Below are 17,381 nucleotides of genomic sequence, written 5' to 3'. Positions count from 1 at the left end.
TAGGGACAAATGTCGTTGCCGATGTACATCCGGGTCCCTTGGCTGTTTCCCGTCATGCCGCGCGGTGGTTCAGTGGAGAGAATGGACAAACGGGTGTGGTGAGATCTTTAGATCCTGATTAGCAACGATTTTATCAGCTAAAATCGCACAAAAACTCTCGCAGACACGCCGGGATTCGGCCTGTGATTTCCCTCCATATTTCCGTGGCGAGCCGTGTTGTCCGGGCGACTCGGGAAGGGCGCAGAGCCGTGTGAACGCTTGTGAGGAGGCCGTTGGTTGACGACTGTCGGGATGGGCTGTGCCATCAGTGCCGAGGACAAGGCTGCGGCCGAACGGTCCAAGATGATCGACAAAAACCTGCGGGCGGACGGAGAGAAGGCCGCCAGGGAGGTGAAGCTGCTCCTGCTGGGTGAGTAACGCTCCTTTAAACAACAGTGAACAACATTGAGTGGAAAACGACTTCTCAGTTTGAACGGAAACCGTTCGTTGAAACGCACCGCTACATGTGTTATGATGACATAAACGTCTCTCACCTGAGTGTTGAACTTGAAGGTAGAAAGACAGGACAGGTAGCCGGGTCTAAGACGTTACACCTGCATAGTAACTAGGTCGGAAGACTCCTTAGATGGAAACCTTTGGACACATCCTAATATGGACGTCAATATGGAGGCTGAATTTGAATTGTGGTCGCCATGTTTAATGTTTGCCCGCAGGCCAGGCGGACTCTTACGGTTAGAATCCTCTGAAGACGTTAAACAAAAACACCACAGGATGTCTTAAGATGTCAACACTTAATCACAACGTCTTTAAGGTGTCCAACTGTCGTTTGAAGATGTCGTGGAGCTGAGTTATTAAGTTTGATGGCTCTACAGTATCCCGCATACCGTTGTGATGTCATACCTGTTACGCTTTACGGTTAGAATCAGCAAAATACGTTATTCAGAATCACAACAGTTGATGTGCGACGTGCATCAACACGTTACAGTTGATTTAATGTTTATTTCATGGAAAGACGACATCCAAGTCGATTCCTATGAATATAAAGATTACATATTTAGATGTACAATCATATATATATATATACAAAATTTGTATATATATGATTGTACATCTAAATATGTAATCTTTATTATAAAGTACGTACGATTTGATCATTATCTTACCATCTACACCCTAGATTTTGGATTATCAATCTTGTTATTGAAATGAGCTGTCACAGCTAACATTACCTGCTAGTGTTGCATCTTTCATTTCCTTTTGATTTTTTTATGGTGCTACTGTTGTTTGTCCACTAATCATCTGTCTGTTTGTTTGTTGTAGGTGCTGGTGAATCTGGGAAGAGCACAATTGTAAAACAAATGAAGTAAGTATTTTACTGTTTTTTGTCTTTTGTCGTCGTTTCGGATGGTCCTTCCCAGGGCTGGGAGACTACCCTTTGGTCTCCAGACAGTGGAAAAGCTATCTTCAAAAATAGTTAGATGACGCCAGGCTACAGGTATTGATTCTTGCGTGTCGGGGACAAGTTGGAAGTCCAAAACCGTTGATGACTCCATGATCTCCATCCTGTGCTGCATGTCCCAGCGGCATGAGTTGATCCAGCAAAGCTGTCAGCGCTTCCATAGTCGTACCTTGGTGCAACTTTTTAGAACAAGTTGATCCCCACCTGTCGCTGAGGTTGTGTGAGATTGAAAAATTCGAGGTACTCAAGAATATTGCCCGCAGCTCACAACTTCAGTTTTAAATGTAGACTGTTTTATGAATCACAAATAACAGGAGAATTATGTCAAGCCTAGAGCTTGAAGTTGTTTCCACTTCTAAAGTTCTATGGTGCCCAAACTTCTATTACATGTATATTATAACTATTAGGCACACACCGCTGCTTGTGTGTTAAACATTCTTGTACAGATTTGCTGTGAACATTGTTGCAACTTTAACCGACGATTACTACCCTGTTGCAACTTCAATGCCTGATTCGATCCCCACCTGTTGTAACTTGTAGAGGTTGTGTAAGCGTGTCCTCCCCGGAAAGGTGTCCTGACGTCAGCCGCGCAGGTGACATGTTCTATAACTGGTCCCAGGGGGATCATTAGTGGAGATGTCTGAGAAACGGATGTTGTTGTGGTTTTGTACATCACTATCAGAATATAATGCCAACTGCTGTGCTATAGAGCGGATGCACAATATAATTAGGCTTTCTGAGCTTTTGTCAGCTTCACAGTAGATGCAGCCGAGGGAGGTACATGTACTGGAAACCTTAAAACGTTCACATTGATTTTATTATTTTCTATTATTATCAAACTCTCCCTGCAAATTCTTGACATATGTACGTACATGTGTTTCCAATGTATAACTACTGTACTGCAGAAATTTCCAATGTAAAACAGCACAAGAATCTCCTTTCCCTTTCTATCGCGAAATCAAGTCCCACAAAAATAACTGAATTTACAGTAGAGTCAATCTTATTCTGACGACCACGTCCGAAAGACGACCACCGGCTCAAGACGACCGCTTTCGGTCGGTCCCGATTTGTTTCCCCTTAGACACAAGCATTAAGCAATGTGTCCAGGACGACCACTTGTCTTCTGTGACTACGACCGACCCCGATCTGGACCGCAAGCGACCAAAATGTTACCGAAGACGACCATGTATGTAGGTAGTGGCAATACCTAAACCCGTGTTCAGGTTCAGGTCCGGATTCAGATTCAGGGGCTTAGGTTCAGGTCCGGACTTATAACTCCGGACCTGAACCCATGGCATATGTGTGCTAAAATATTTTTTTCCTGTTACAAAAATTGGCATATATCTTACATGCAATTTGAAAACTATGTATGCGAAATTATTTACAGTCAGTATAGTAAACACAAAATTTTAGTTATAAAACACAAAAACAGCAATATTTTCATTTTTTTTCATTGCAAATTTCACAATCTAAGGAAGGTTTATGATGGCTTAAGACAAAAGGGGAGTATAACTACCGCTATACATAAGCGAGAGATTTTTTGTTTCAAGTCCGGACTTGTTTCCAGACGTTTATTTATTTTTGGACTTGAACCTAAACGTTAGGTCCAGTCCGGATCAGGTCCGGGGTTTAGGTACGCATCACTATATGTAGGAAGTGAACATCACAACAGAATCAGGCCCCATCAGAAGCAGGTTAATGACAATAGGATCTCTCATCAGGGTCTAATTAGACAGGACTGCTCCAAAAGGTTCCTCTGGGAAAACATGTGCAACAGAATGGGAAAAACATGTCTGATCAATTTGTAGTTATGACATTGTTATATTCGCCTTTTCACGTTCCCTGCACCCTGGAAGTGGAAGCACGGAGTGCTCGTCAGTCCACTCTCCGCACAAGAAATGTTAAAATCAGGATGAATGTACATGTATGTGTGTGTTTTTCCTGATCTGACTGACAAGATATAAGAATAAGAATGCTGGAAGCTGAAATTTGGGCCTGCTTTGACTTGTTAGAGTAAGAAATATGATGATGATTTTCTTGATTTTTACACCTTAAACTAGTTAAAGTAGAAAAAGCGCCCTGAAGGCCGGCACCTCCCTCCGTCTGTCCATTCAGCGTTTTGTACCCTCTTGAGTGTGGATATGAACTGTAACAGTTGTCAGCAGGGGGCTTTCTGTGCCATCTTGCTGCCTCTGCCGGCCTGTCCCGTCCGACTCTCCTTACTTGGGTCTGGGCAGTTTACTTGCTCTGCAACACTAAAGTAAACGAGCCTCAAATTGCACACATTATTCCTGGATTCTGCCCTGAATCCAAAACTCCAACAATTTAACTGCTTCTCTCTTTATGACTGGCTGCATGAACAATAAATCATCAGGATCATCATCATAACTGCTAACAGTTGTCAGCAGGAGGCCCTCCTCTCTGTGCCCGATCGCCCGTCTCTGCCAGGCTGAACCGTCTCGTTACTTGGGCCAGGCCATCTCACTAGTTGTGTGTAAAGAGCCCCCAAATTACAATAAACATGCATCATTCCTGGATTCTCTCCCGAATGCGAAATTTTCAAAATTTAACTACTTCTTAAGTTCTTTCTTTATGACTGCCTGCATGTCAACAATGAATCATTAGAATCACCTCTGGATATGCTAACAGGCAACAGGGCAGTACTGATGGCAGTGTAACTACTGTATAACCACCTTCAGGGGGAGGGAAATAAAGATAATATTTTTTACAACGCCAGTGGGAATTTGATAGCTGCCTCCCAGCTGCTTATGGGGTTACTGGGCTGTTTGTTACATGTATGATGTACTGTAATTCTTGATTTGTTAGCTGTAACTTAATTTTAGGTGATTTAACGGTCACTACTCAACTGCTTAAATTTCTTTATCGCAAATATTTGATCACTGATATTTGAGACAGTAATGTTTGTTCCCACCGTTAAAATTAAGTGCCGTGACCTACTCCATTTTCCCAAAATCGCTATATTTTCCTGCCGCTTGCGGCTATATTAAAGTGATTTACAGTATGTTTCCCTCTTCTGTCCGACATGTTGTGTACCCATAAACCCTAAGTAGGTTATTGAGAAGAGAAGGAATGACCTGCTGTGCTTGGCTGAAAACGGGAATCATGTACTCGTACAGCAGGGCTCGAAATTCTAGTTTGGAAATAGGTGCGCTGGTGCACCCAACCAAAAAAATTAGTTGCACAGAAAGCCACATAAAATAAGGTTGAATGTCAGTTAACGCTACTGCCTCTCTTAAGAAATTTCAACCAAGCCATACATCAAATAAAGTACAACAAAAGGTTACATTGCGTTTTTTGATACTTTCATTTCAAGAATATTCTGTATACTAGTGTACAAGAGAACCTTTACCCTATTAAGTACAAAAATATCTAGGTGCACTGGTGCACCCACAGTCAAAAATTAGGTGCACAGCTCCAATTTTGGGTGCACACAGGTGCACATGCACCCACTATTTCGAGCTTCGAGCCCTGAACAGTGTTATTTATTAGTAGAATCAAAAGTTGAGAAAGCATCATGCTTCACCTCAGTAGGGATGACTGCTTTATAAATTAGGTCTGTTTGCTGATTAAAAAAAACCTTGTCCTTAATCTACTTAAATCTCTTCTAAATCTCCTCTATATCAGCAGCTTGTGGCAGACGTGATGATGTGCGATGTTATGGCACCTGTGTTATACATGTACGTGGGGTGAGCAGGTTGATTAGTACTCAGTAGTGACATGAAACTCATCTGGGCGTCACAAAACCACCTGCAACCGGCTGGGAACAGGCTTAAGCTTGTTTCAGCCCAACAGGTCTAGAAATAGTAGAATATGTGTCATTTGGCATGGGCATTACTACATTGTATATACAATTTCCTGGGAAATTCTGGCATTGTTTTACTTTTATTTTTTAATAGTAGAAAAAAACAAGGCAACCAGAGATGGCAGACGTCACCCCCTTTCCCATGCTGCTTTGCACTTGCAGTCCCACAGAGAAAAACAGCACCACTGCATTTTTGTTCATCTTTGTTGGGAATTACAAAAACACACAGATCAAGACAACAGATAGACAAGCCGTAAACAGTACTTAAGTCCCTTGGGTGAGAAGATGTGCATCATGTAGTTATACAGGCCTGAGGAACCAGTGAGGCTGCATAAGGTGGGAAAAGTGATCTAGTCAGGTCCCAGAGTGCTACGGCTCACTCACACTGTAACCTCATTAGTAAAGATTCACTGCGACGATGCACTTTTTCACTGTGATCTGATAAGATTTCACATACATGAAACAAGTCGAAGTTTAACAGGCCGTTCATTGTAACATAACCAGCTGCTGCCGCGCCGCATGCCTGCGAATCTGGTGTGTTACACCGAATGGCAGTTATACCGGCTATATAGATACAGATACATACATGTCCTGCGCAGCGCTGGAAATATCCTGCAAGTTGCAGTAAAGTCACTAAAGAGAATCTGATCAGATGGCAGATGAAATGCTTCAAACTTGCAGCTTTTCAGGCTACGAAATACTGTAAATGCAGAAATGTTCGCGGTTTTCGCTATGAAATTTCAGCGCGAACTTAAAACCACCGCGAAAATTATTGCCCACCTATGACTATAGCACTGCTATTGTTTCAAACGTGATCTTAAAGCCACCGCGAAAAGTCCATTATCACCCTACCGCGAAATAAAAACAACGCGAACTTAAATGCATTTACAGTACTGGGTGCATATATATGTACTTTTGTGCACCCAAAATCGGAGCTGTGCACCTAATTTTTGACTGTGAGTGCACTGGTGCTCTACTAGTCCTAGATATTTTTGTAAATGGCTATAGGGTAGATGCACTTTTGTACACTTAGTATATTCGTGAAATTTAAGTACTGGTATCAGAAAAAGTTATGTAACCTTTATTATGCTGTGACGATTCTGTACAATTTTCCAGCGAGTGTGAGGGTCAAATAGTTTGCTAAGAATTAGCATAGCCCTGTCCTACATTGTACCAGCGTAGTCCTTAGAATGGCGAGTATGTACTTGTGGTGTTGACTGTGTGCGTGGAGCCAGCTGGGACACACATGGGCGCCCACACCAGGCAGACTTCACGTTTGCTCAAACCTGCAGGCCCAGAGCTGGGCAGTCTGTGCACAGGGTACAGCAGGTTGTACAGATGGGGACTGGGTATGCTACAGAATCACACAGATAGAAAAGGGTGGGATATACATGTAAAGTCATTGTCATTCTGCAAGTTGGATCGCTGCATTTTGACCACGGTACTTGTATGATACGTAGTTCTGATATGGTATTGATGTACACGTTTAAGACCACACAGAAAGAATACTAGTAGCTAACCAAAATGTCAAATTAAGTGTGGATTGAAAATAAAGTCAAAGCAAAACAACTGTCTTTAGTTGTAAAGTAAACCAGGGTTCATTGTGTTGGAGAATTATCCATGAAGACGGGTACTCAGAAGAGGAATGTATGCAGTACAAAGCCGTGGTGTACACTAACCCATGGGTCCTTACTTGTACACTAACCCATGGGTCCTTATGTTACAGAATTATCCATGAAGACGGGTACTCAAAAGAGGAGTGCATGCAGTACAAGGCCGTGGTGTATAATAACCCACGGGTCCTTGTACACTAACCCATGGGTCCTTACTTGTACACTAATCCATGGCCCCTTGTGTTGTAGAATTATCCATGAAGACAGGTACTCAGAAGAGGAGTGTATGCAGTACAAGGCTGTGGTATATAATATTGTACACTAACCCATGGCTCCTTGTGTTGTAGAATTATCCATGAAGACGGGTACTCAGAAGAGGAGTGTATGCAGTACAAGGCCGTGGTCTACAGCAACACGATCCAGTCCCTCATCGCCATCATCCGCGCCATGGGGACGCTCAAGATCGACTTCGGACACACCGACAGAGCCGTAAGTAAACGTTCCTGTCTGTATGTATCTGTGTGCAGCTTTACGTACTGTCTGTCTAACAGTATACAATGTAGCTATAACATTCTTTCGTTTTTACACCTATTAGGCCACACCAATTTAATTTCTTGCCTGCCATATTTCCAAAGAGCATTACTCAACATGTCAGTAGAACTACCCTTGTAGTTCCACCCTTTCTGCATGTGACTGCAAGATGACAAAGTTGCCATGCCGTGTCCATGCAGAAATGCATGCAGGAAATGTCAGGTTATTCATACATACAGCGTTAACCTTACTGTCCCACCGACCACGCCTGTAGCCATGGCAACACATGGCATTCAGCGTTAACCTTATTGTCCCACCGACCACGCCTGTAACCATGGCAACACATACAGTGTTAACCTTCCTGTATATATATGGTTGCCATGGCTGTGTGTGTATGTATATATATATATAGCATCATCCTTACTGACCACGCCTGTAAGGCTGCAACCATGGCAACACATAACCTTACTGTCCTATGGCCACGCACATTACTGTGATGACAAAACGCGAGGCAAGGCATGCGCCAAACATGCATCAATGGAAAAAGAGAACAATCTGAAATTCGACTTTATTTCATTGAATTTTCTTAGCAATCTACTGTGACATTTGTACCCAGATGTGATGCAGGTTGCCATGGCAACAGGTGAGACAAGGCACACACAAACAGTTGCCATGGCAACACGTGAGACAAGGCACGCACAAACATGCAGCAACTGAGGAAAAGAACATTCTGGAATTTGATTTATTTATTATTATTATTTGTCTATGTTGTTGACTATGATATACAAAACATGCATGGCATGTATGACTTCACAATCCTTTTATTGCTTAGTCTATTTTATCCTTCCTGAGGATTCTTCATAAGGATTTTCTCAATGTTTTTATATCCGGGATTAAGATCATGTAGACAATCCCAAAGACGTGACGTGGATTAAACATAATCTGTGTGTTAATCCTAGGATGATGATTAATCCTGCCATGGCATTAGCCTGATTAGGTATGCATTATGCAGACATCTTTGGCTTTTCAATGTTGTCAATGACATCGCTGGATGTTGTTTTTGACATGTTTTGGTGCTGGCAGGGGAATTTTGTTTCAATGGATACACTGACAGTTGTTTTCAAAAGTGATGTAGAGATGCCAGAGCTTACTACTGTTTAATTTGTTTACTTGCTTGTTGACCTGTTTGTGTTGTTGCCAGGACGACGCGCGGCAGCTGTTTGCCCTAGCGAGTACGGCAGAGGAAGGTGAGATGACTCCAGAGCTGGCCGGCATCATGAAGAGGCTATGGGCGGACGGCGGAGTTCAGGCCTGCTTCGGGCGGTCCAGAGAGTATCAGCTCAACGACTCAGCTTCATAGTGAGTAGCTGCAAATATTCATCCTCCTTTATCAGCGCTGAAACCTGCTCGGGAATGTTCGGCAAACCCTCCCGGTCTCAGCCCTGATCTTTTGAACGGAGATTTTGGCTTCTCGGGGCGTCACTGACAGTTGCTCATAAATAATTAATGAGCTAGCCTTATTTGGCATAAAAAGTTGCTAGTTGCTCATGAATAATTAAGTAGTGATGTTAGACGTAAGCTGATTGGCTGATAGCTTACCAGTGTCCTTTGCGGCTTTGCTCAAAACAAAATGAGATTTAGCAAACCCTCTGATTGGCTGAAAGCTGTTTGGTGGTGACGTCGCCAGAAGCGTGTTCAGGGGCTTGGAAGGGTAACGAACATATCGGGTCTGCTGGGAGGATGCAAATATTCAGCCTCAAACTAGTTCAAGTAACAACTACTATACAGATACAAAGTAGATGAATTTGCATCATGTACGGTAAGATTCTGGTCACTTCTCGACAACGAAATCTTGACACCATGGATGTGTTTATTGTGCTACTGTCTTGCATCGGCCACAAATTTAAACCGCAGCAAAAACCCCTCAAACCAGATCCCTGCAAAAATGAATGTACATTAGAGCTGTGTACCGGTACACTGTACCGATACAGTACCGGGTACAATCAGTTAGGTACAGGTCCAAAATACCTGACCCTGCTGTATCCGTACTGGACCTGACTCAGGGGATGGCCACTTGGACAGATAAAATTACTATGAAATTACTGTGGCAGTGCTCTAAAGCCACTCTTAAGTGCAGAAAACACATTTGCAAGGCTGGAGTCAAATTTTCATCTGTGTTTTCCTGAATATAATACCTAGCACGATCAAATATTATGTTTTTACCAGTTCAAACATGCTTTTGTCCTTATTGAAAATCTAGTATTTTCCTAACAAGTAGTTTAGGTACAGGTTCAGGTCTGGACATGTACCTTAACCCGTGTACCTGTACCTTAAATTTGTTTAGGTACACAGCTCTAATGTACAGTAAGTACGGTAAGATTCTAACCCATGTTTCTCCTGCAGTTACCTGAACAGCCTTGACCGGCTGGCGGCCGGCGGGTACGTTCCCACGCAGCAGGACGTGCTGAGAACACGCGTCAAGACGACCGGCATCGTCGAGACGCACTTCACCTTCAAGGACCTGCACTTCAAGTAAGTCTTAGAGCAGTCTTGGAGCCGTGCCAAGTCGTTTGTTTGGTTCTTAGACAGGTTGAAGTAAAGTATGAGATGGACACAGAGAGCTGGGAGGAACACTTGATTCTGACCTTTATTTCAACACATTCAAGCAAATTTAGCCGACCTCGAATTTTCACTAGCTCTTCCGTCGACCCTCTTCAGAAGTCATTCAATTGGTTTTGACTATATTCACTTCTGATAAAAACTGTGTGTACCGAGGTACGAACGTCCCTCTCAGACTCTGTTTTCATGTGGATCTTACAGTTCAGCTTTGTTTTAACAATCCGAGAACCAGGATGTTAAATTGGTTTGGCCTAAGTCTGCGTCAGAGTAAGAAAAGTAGAGTTTAATTTGTGGGAACTGTAAAAACGTTCCCACCAGTAGAGCTTATGTCACTTTTATGATAGTTGTAATAAGTTAACTGCAGGCAACAGTATTTGCAAATAATTATTATAGTTCAAACAATTTTGCACAAATTCCCACCAGATAGAGCAACGTAACAGCACATGTAAAGCACCACCACCTTATCCAGTGTGAATTATGCTGTAGTGGAAGAAATTGTCATGTTTGTTGTATAAAAACACTGTTCTAAATTGATGTATTTGTGAAACTAAATTCCTGTGTTTTTGTGAAGAGTTGTGCTGAATTTCCGCTCTCGTTCACCCCTGCCGTAGAATGTTCGATGTTGGCGGACAGCGCTCAGAACGTAAAAAATGGATCCACTGTTTCGAGGGGGTCACGGCGATAATTTTCTGCGTGGCCCTGAGCGCGTACGATCTGGTTTTGGCCGAGGACGAGGAAACGGTGGGTGGGGTTAGCACGTTCTAGATGTTCGTGGTTAGCTGAGCCGCGCGCCGCGGGCAAGCCAGCAGACGCACGGGCGCAAACGAAAAACGCTCTCGCACACTGGGCAAGCGGGTGAGAAATTCATGTACATATAGCTCAGTATTAACAGATACATGATTGGATGCAAAAAAATTCTTCTGAGAAACTCGCACACTGGCGAACCAAGGAATTCATGTAGCTTAGTTCTACCAGTTGTTCCCTCTTGCAAGTCACCAGAAAACAGAAAACTTCCTCCGAGAAAATTTCCTAGGTCACACCGGGCAACTTGGTTTGAAATACATGTAGCCCAGTGCTACCCGTGTTTCCCTCTTGCAACTATTAGAACATTTGTACTTTCAAATTACAAAATCCTTACTGCCTGACAAGCCTGGAAAAACGCCTGGCTCTATTCGGTCTTCTTCATAAAGCTCTTATACCCAGCTGGTTGGGATGAGATTCTTTCCAAGAACATTGCAGAATCACCCTTTATTTATCTTGAAAAGGCACAAATAACTGCTCTCTAGTGTTGGCATAAAATTACCATTATGTTTTTTCATCTAGTGAGAAGCACAAAAAAATACATTCCAAGGCTGGCACTGAAAAATGGTTGTTTACGTTTAGCAGCAGGAACAGAAGAAATATTCCTAAGAAATGTTTTTAATACAATCACCAATTCAAGTCGAAGCCATCACAAAAGATGCAATAAAGAATAGGCGCAGAATTACCGTAAATTCCAGCCGTTACTCAATGGAGCAATCACCAGACAAGCAATGCAATCAGAGGTCGTTACAGGAGCCGTCTAAATGGCGAGGCCGCCCATTTGTTACGTCAGACACAGCTGAAAAATACTTAATATAAAAAAATCTGTGCCTTTCAAAATTTTGTATGTGAAACAGGGATGAAAACTGTAGCTTAGTTGCTTTGCTTCACTGAAAATTCTCTGAAATGAATTGAAATAACCAAAATTAGTACTGACAAATTTACTGGAGTGCATCACGAACCCAGCAATCCCAGAATTCCCAGGGTCAAAGACTTTGGCTATCTTGACCTTGGTGAAAGTTGCACAGTTGTGCGACCTTGACTGCCCTTGTAGGCGTTGGCTTGCCCCTGGAGGCGCGGGAGTGGATGTTGGTCATGTGACGTGTCATGTGATGTTGTCATGTATCGATTACTCCCACAGAATGGTGGATGTCGGGGGTCAGAGGTCAGAGCGAAAGAAATGGATCCACTGTTTTGAGGGCGTGACGGCCATTATATATTGTGTTGCCCTGAGCGCGTATGACCTTGTCCTGCAAGAAGACGAGGAAGTGGTGGGTAGACTGTCGGTCGGGGTCTCCCCTCACAGTTCCTGTGGCGGGGTCTCCCCTCGCAGTTCCCTTACGTCTCCTGTCTCTCCGCAGCCTCTGCAGGCCTCAGACTAACCTCCAGGTGTAGGTAGAACTGCAGAGGGCACTTCTACTCCCAGGGTGCATGGCGGCCTGACGCCCCCCTCCCCACACTAACTCCTCTGCTGCTCTGCCTCTCGCAGCGCTTGTCGTTTGCTGTGCCTAAACGCATGGGGCTTCCTCTCGGAACTCGTAACATCTCGGTATCGTAGGGTTAAACTTTGGTCCAACACAAGAACATGGGTCACATGATCATCAAGTTTTGCCCACTGTTTCGGCACCCGTGTCAAAAGTAATGCCAACAGGTCAGAGGTTATGGGAGGTCAAAGGTGCCCGGGGGTTTCTGTTGTCTTTGTCTAAGTATACTAGTATATGATTGGTTCAAAACCGTGACCAACTTTCTTGTGCTCGACCCACTGTTTTTTCTCTAATGCTACAGACTGTTCATGGTAGGTAGAGATCAGAAGTTTGATGGAAAACATTTCCACACACAGCGTTTACATGTTGTTTCTCTGTTATGACAATGCATTTGTAGACTTAACATTTAAGTTGTAAAATTGTGACATTTGTACGTCTTCTTCTGCTGCTGTCTGCCATCTGTTCGAGCTTCTCTTGACCTGGGGAGTTGCAGGTGTAAATATGAAATACAAGTTTGTCTTCTACTGATGTCTCTGATGCGTTTGTCAGGTGCTGCTGGCAACAGTCTGTGAAAACAGGAGTATTTGTGTCTCTGTTCCAGATTGTGTTCTTGTTTTGTTTTTACTGTTTGTTCAGTGTATGTGCATGTATATAATATGTTTCACTCTACATGGCTCAAAGTACTATCCTGCAGAAATAGACATCAACATGTACTTGCAACATTACAAGTTCAGAAATTCAGGCTCTTAATCCTTACCTAGCTCAATCTTCCTGCCTTGGGCTCTAAATCAATGATTGGAGAACATACATGCAGGGCTTCGTCCAGCTTTAAATTTTTTTCCGCCCCTCTCATCGTTTGGGGGCTGATTTTTTTATTTTCATTGTTGAATCTGTCATTTTAAGCTCAAAAAATACATTTTCATCAGTTTTATCTCATGAATTTGATATTTTTGGGACGGAAAGGGTTTAATTTTTCTCTGTCCCAAGAAGCAAATTTTCGTCCTGGGACAGAAGGACAGGCCCTGCATACATGTAAAGAGTAAGAGTAGTATTTACTAGTAACAAAGAAAAAGTATTTTGAGCCCTGCCTGATAAACATGTTGGACAGATGATGTCGGGCTGACAGCATGATGGGTCAAACGTCGCATGTCACGATTCTGTGTCTGCTTTTGTCTGTTGTCTCTGAGACGTGAGGAACAATCGCACAACAGCGTTTCTCTCCCCACCCCCCCACCCCACCCCACGTCTGCTTATTGTGCTTCTCCCACAGCAGCAGTAAAACATGCATTTCCCACGCTACAAGGGAGTTCAACTTGCTTTTAAAAGGCAAACTTACGTAAAAGTAATGGAGACAGCATTGCTACATGCATATTCAAGTTTCAACCCAAAATTGTGATCCTTACCTTTTCCTTGCCGACCCATATTGGTACTAACAGCTGTTTAAGGTCAGGGGTTAAGTATGATGCTGGGCATGTTGTGCAAGGATGTGTAAACCCCTTGAGTTAAAGCATGCCTTATTCCTGGATAACAAAGTTACTTCTACACAACCAAGACTTAGTGATTGTATTTAGGTGACTGACAGTGACTGTCAGCTTTCTCGGCAGTGTTGACTGGTTCAGCTTCACACTGTAGCTACAGTAGGTGTCCCTGCTGCAGTGTGAAGAGTGCGGTCCCAAATGTGACGGAGTTTATATCCCCCTCATCACGGTTCTTGACTTGAGTGGATTTTCTGGCCCATACCGCCACATTGATCCAACTATGCCCGAACACTTGGTCGTGTACAAAAAACTTTGTTATCCAGCGGTTTACAACTGTTAACGGATGCCTAATTCCTGTTGGTAGTGAGAATCCTCCTACAGATTTAACCTTCTTCCTGCTGAAAGTAGCCTTCCACACCAAATTGGTATTGGTTACAGGGTTAGACAGCAGGGAGAAGGTTAAAACGAGGCATATTCCTGTTGGTATTGAGATGTTCTGTTTGTTCCCCTCACCTGTTTGTTTCCTTAACCCTGACTCCCTGCTCCAGTAGCCTTTCAGCCCCAAATTTGTGTTGATTTGCTCTAAGGCGGCAGGGAGAAGGTTAAAACATATCCCAGTTGGTATTGAGATGTCCTGTTTGTTCCCCTCACCTGTTTGTTTCCTTAACCTTCTTCCTGCTCCAGTAGCCTTTCAGCCCCAAACTTGTGTTGATTTGCTGAGAGGCAGCAGGGAGAAGGTTAACCCCGATGTTCTGGTGTTGAGACGTCGTGTTGGTTTCCTTAACCCTCTCCCTGCTCCAGTAGCCTTTCCGCACCAAATTTGTGTTGATTTGTGTTGAGGGCAGCAGGGAGAAGGTTAAACCCTGATGTTCTGGTGTTGAGGGCAGCAGGGAGAAGGTTAAACCCTGATGTTCTGGTGTTGAGACGTCCTGTTTGTTTCCTTAACCCTCTCCCTGCTCCTGTAGCCTTTCAGCCCCAAACTTGTGTTGATTTGCTATGAGGCAGCAGGGAGAAGGTTAACCCTGATGTTCTGGTGTTGAGGGCAGCAGGGAGAAGGTTAACCCTGATGTTCTGGTGTTGAGATGTCCTGTTTGTTTCCTTAACCTTCTCCCTGCTGAAGTAGCCTTCCAGCCCCAAACTTGTGTTGATTTGCTCTGAGGCAGCAGGGAAAAGGTTAAACCATGATGTTCTGGTGTTGAGACGTCCTGTTTCCTTAACCCTCTTCCTGCTCCAGTAGCCTTTCAGCCCCAAATTTGTGTAGATTTTAGGCAGCAGGGAGAAGGTTAAACCATGATGTTCTGGTGTTGAGACGTCGTGTTCGTTCCCCTCCCGCAGAACCGGATGCACGAGAGCATGAAGCTGTTCGACTCCATCTGCAACAACAAGTGGTTCACGGAGACCTCCATCATCCTCTTCCTCAACAAGAAGGACCTGTTCGAGGAGAAGATCACCAAGTCTCCGCTCACCATCTGCTACCCCGAGTACACAGGTACGTCTTAAGGTGTCTTACCCCGAGTACGCAGGTACGTCTTAAGGTGTCTTACACAGGTACATCTTAAGGTGTTTGACACTGGTATCCAACACGTATGAGGAGGCAGCTGCCTACATCGAGATGCAGATTGAGGACCTGAGAGTGGGATGTTAGAGTTTGTAACGACTGTTTTGTAATTCCCCAGGATCTAACCTGTATTAGTGAGAGTTTGTAACGACTGTTTTGCTTGTTCCCCAGGATCTAACACGTATGAAGAGGCAGCTGCCTACATCCAGATGCAGTTCGAGGACCTGAACAAGAGGAAAGAGACGAAGGAAATCTACACACACTTCACCTGCGCCACCGACACCAACAACATTCAGTTCGTCTTTGACGCCGTCACAGACGTTATCATTAAGAACAACCTCAAGGACTGCGGCCTCTTCTAGACCCCGCCCGATCCTTTAAGTCTGTTCTTATCCTGTACTCTCACTTTCCTGTACTTTCACTTTACCTTAGGGGCGGCCTCTTGTAACTGGCTTGTTGGGTCCAACTGTTCACCGCAATCTGAGTACATTATGTTCTCTTATAGAGACCATTTTATATTATATTGTTATCCTTGTTTTCCAAACCCAAAATGGAGATAATGCTCTGTTATTCCAATTTTCGTATTATTTTCTTTTTGTCCATATTTTTCACTTTTTCAAAACCCAAATGAAGTCGGTGTTCCAAACAATCAACTGTCGATGATTGTACAAATGATTGATGTTTGGCTTACCTAATTTTTGTAATTCTTTTGTTGTCTGAACGATGCCAAACTGTTGTGCATTTTGTAGTCTTCCTGTAAATAAGCCCCGCCGGTACTTAAGTCCCCGTAGGTACCCAATCAGTGAAAAACGTGTCAGCATTATCGTCTCCTGAGACCACCCAACAAACACGTTATGAAGTTGGTCCGGCCCGGACCAATGTTGGTAGAACCACGTGTAGCTGCATTGAATTAGCAGGACACCCGTGGCGTGTTCTATGTAAAGTCACGGTCGGGTGTCTCATTGTAAATGTGATGAAATTTGGGGTCAAATTTTTCCCGATGTTGATTTGCTGATGTATGCAGGATGGGTAAATAGTACTAAATACTGTTCCAAGGTCAGATGGAAACTTTCCAAGGTCGTTCCAATAGTAGGGCCTGCTCTGTGCGAGAAGTAGTGTTACTCGTGTCAATGTCAATGTTGCCTTAGAGGTCAGCGGCAAAGGCTGGAAAGGTCGAGCCTCGGCCGGGTCCGTTTACGATGACGTGTCACAGCAGGGATCAAATTACGCTCCTGATATCTGCAGAGAGGTTCGTGGATCGCAGGCTAAGACTTTGACTTTATTCGGATCCACGAGTAGCTTTTTAGAACAGCTATTCTTCCTGTGATGACGGATTGACTCTTTCTAAATTTGAAAGGAATTTAGGCTTGGTGTTACGAATCAGAATTATGGTAATCAACAGGCTAATTAAGCTTGTGTTAACTAAGCTAACGAAGGCTCCTGTACAGTACTTCCAGATCGTGTCTCAGACTGACAGGTAGAACTCCAGGGCTGCAGAAAACCAGAATCAAGCCCTGTATGGACCAACTGCTTCACACCATTTCCCTCCTTCTTAGCAAATTTAGTTAAGACTAAAGATTCCAGTGTAGCAACTTCTTAAAACATTCCAGCTGGATTTCCTTGTCAGAACATACCTTCTGTTTTGAACAGTTATTCCTCTCGTTGCCATGGGAACAGCATTCCTGGCGTTGCCACGGGAACAACATTTAGATGACCTTCCACAAGTCTGTACTTATACAACAAGATGATTATTTACGCACCGAAAGGGAGGAGCCTTTGTCGAGAGTCTAACCTTTTGCTGAGGCAGTTTGGCATTTATCAGTCCCTGTTTCTTTTGTATGGAAGAAACGCTGGTCACTTTGGTTTGTAAATTTCTGGTCCCGACGGTCAAATATCTCTACAGTCACATACTTTGTACGTTAGGACAGATACGAGCCCGGCACCCTGATAGAAAAAGAAACATGCTGAAGTTGATGCCCCCAAACACGGCGCAGTTTGGATGGTGCTTACAATTC

The 17,381-nt window shown here is 43.7% G+C and overlaps 1 protein-coding gene across 2 annotated transcripts; it reads left to right on the top strand.

Moving 5' to 3' along the window:
- Positions 1-37: 37 nt before the first annotated feature.
- Positions 38-16,024, top strand: LOC136434320 (guanine nucleotide-binding protein G(i) subunit alpha). 2 transcript variants are annotated; one of them, XM_066427081.1, is made up of 8 exons: positions 38-409; positions 1,321-1,363; positions 7,243-7,384; positions 8,628-8,785; positions 9,830-9,958; positions 11,988-12,117; positions 15,144-15,297; positions 15,538-16,024. In XM_066427081.1, exons 1-8 carry the CDS (start codon positions 292-294, stop codon positions 15,726-15,728), a joined length of 1,065 nt encoding a protein of 354 aa, XP_066283178.1. In that variant the 5' UTR covers positions 38-291; the 3' UTR covers positions 15,729-16,024. The 2 variants fall into 2 exon arrangements, with proteins under 2 accessions (XP_066283178.1, XP_066283176.1); XM_066427079.1 differs by lacking the exon at positions 11,988-12,117 and adding an exon at positions 10,657-10,786 and having other exon boundaries at positions 39-409.
- Positions 16,025-17,381: the final 1,357 nt, after the last annotated feature.

This window comes from Branchiostoma lanceolatum, chromosome 5 (genome assembly GCF_035083965.1).
Source record: "Branchiostoma lanceolatum isolate klBraLanc5 chromosome 5, klBraLanc5.hap2, whole genome shotgun sequence".
Classification (NCBI taxonomy): domain Eukaryota; kingdom Metazoa; phylum Chordata; class Leptocardii; order Amphioxiformes; family Branchiostomatidae; genus Branchiostoma; species Branchiostoma lanceolatum.
This window is presented reverse-complemented; position numbering and strand designations above follow the sequence as displayed.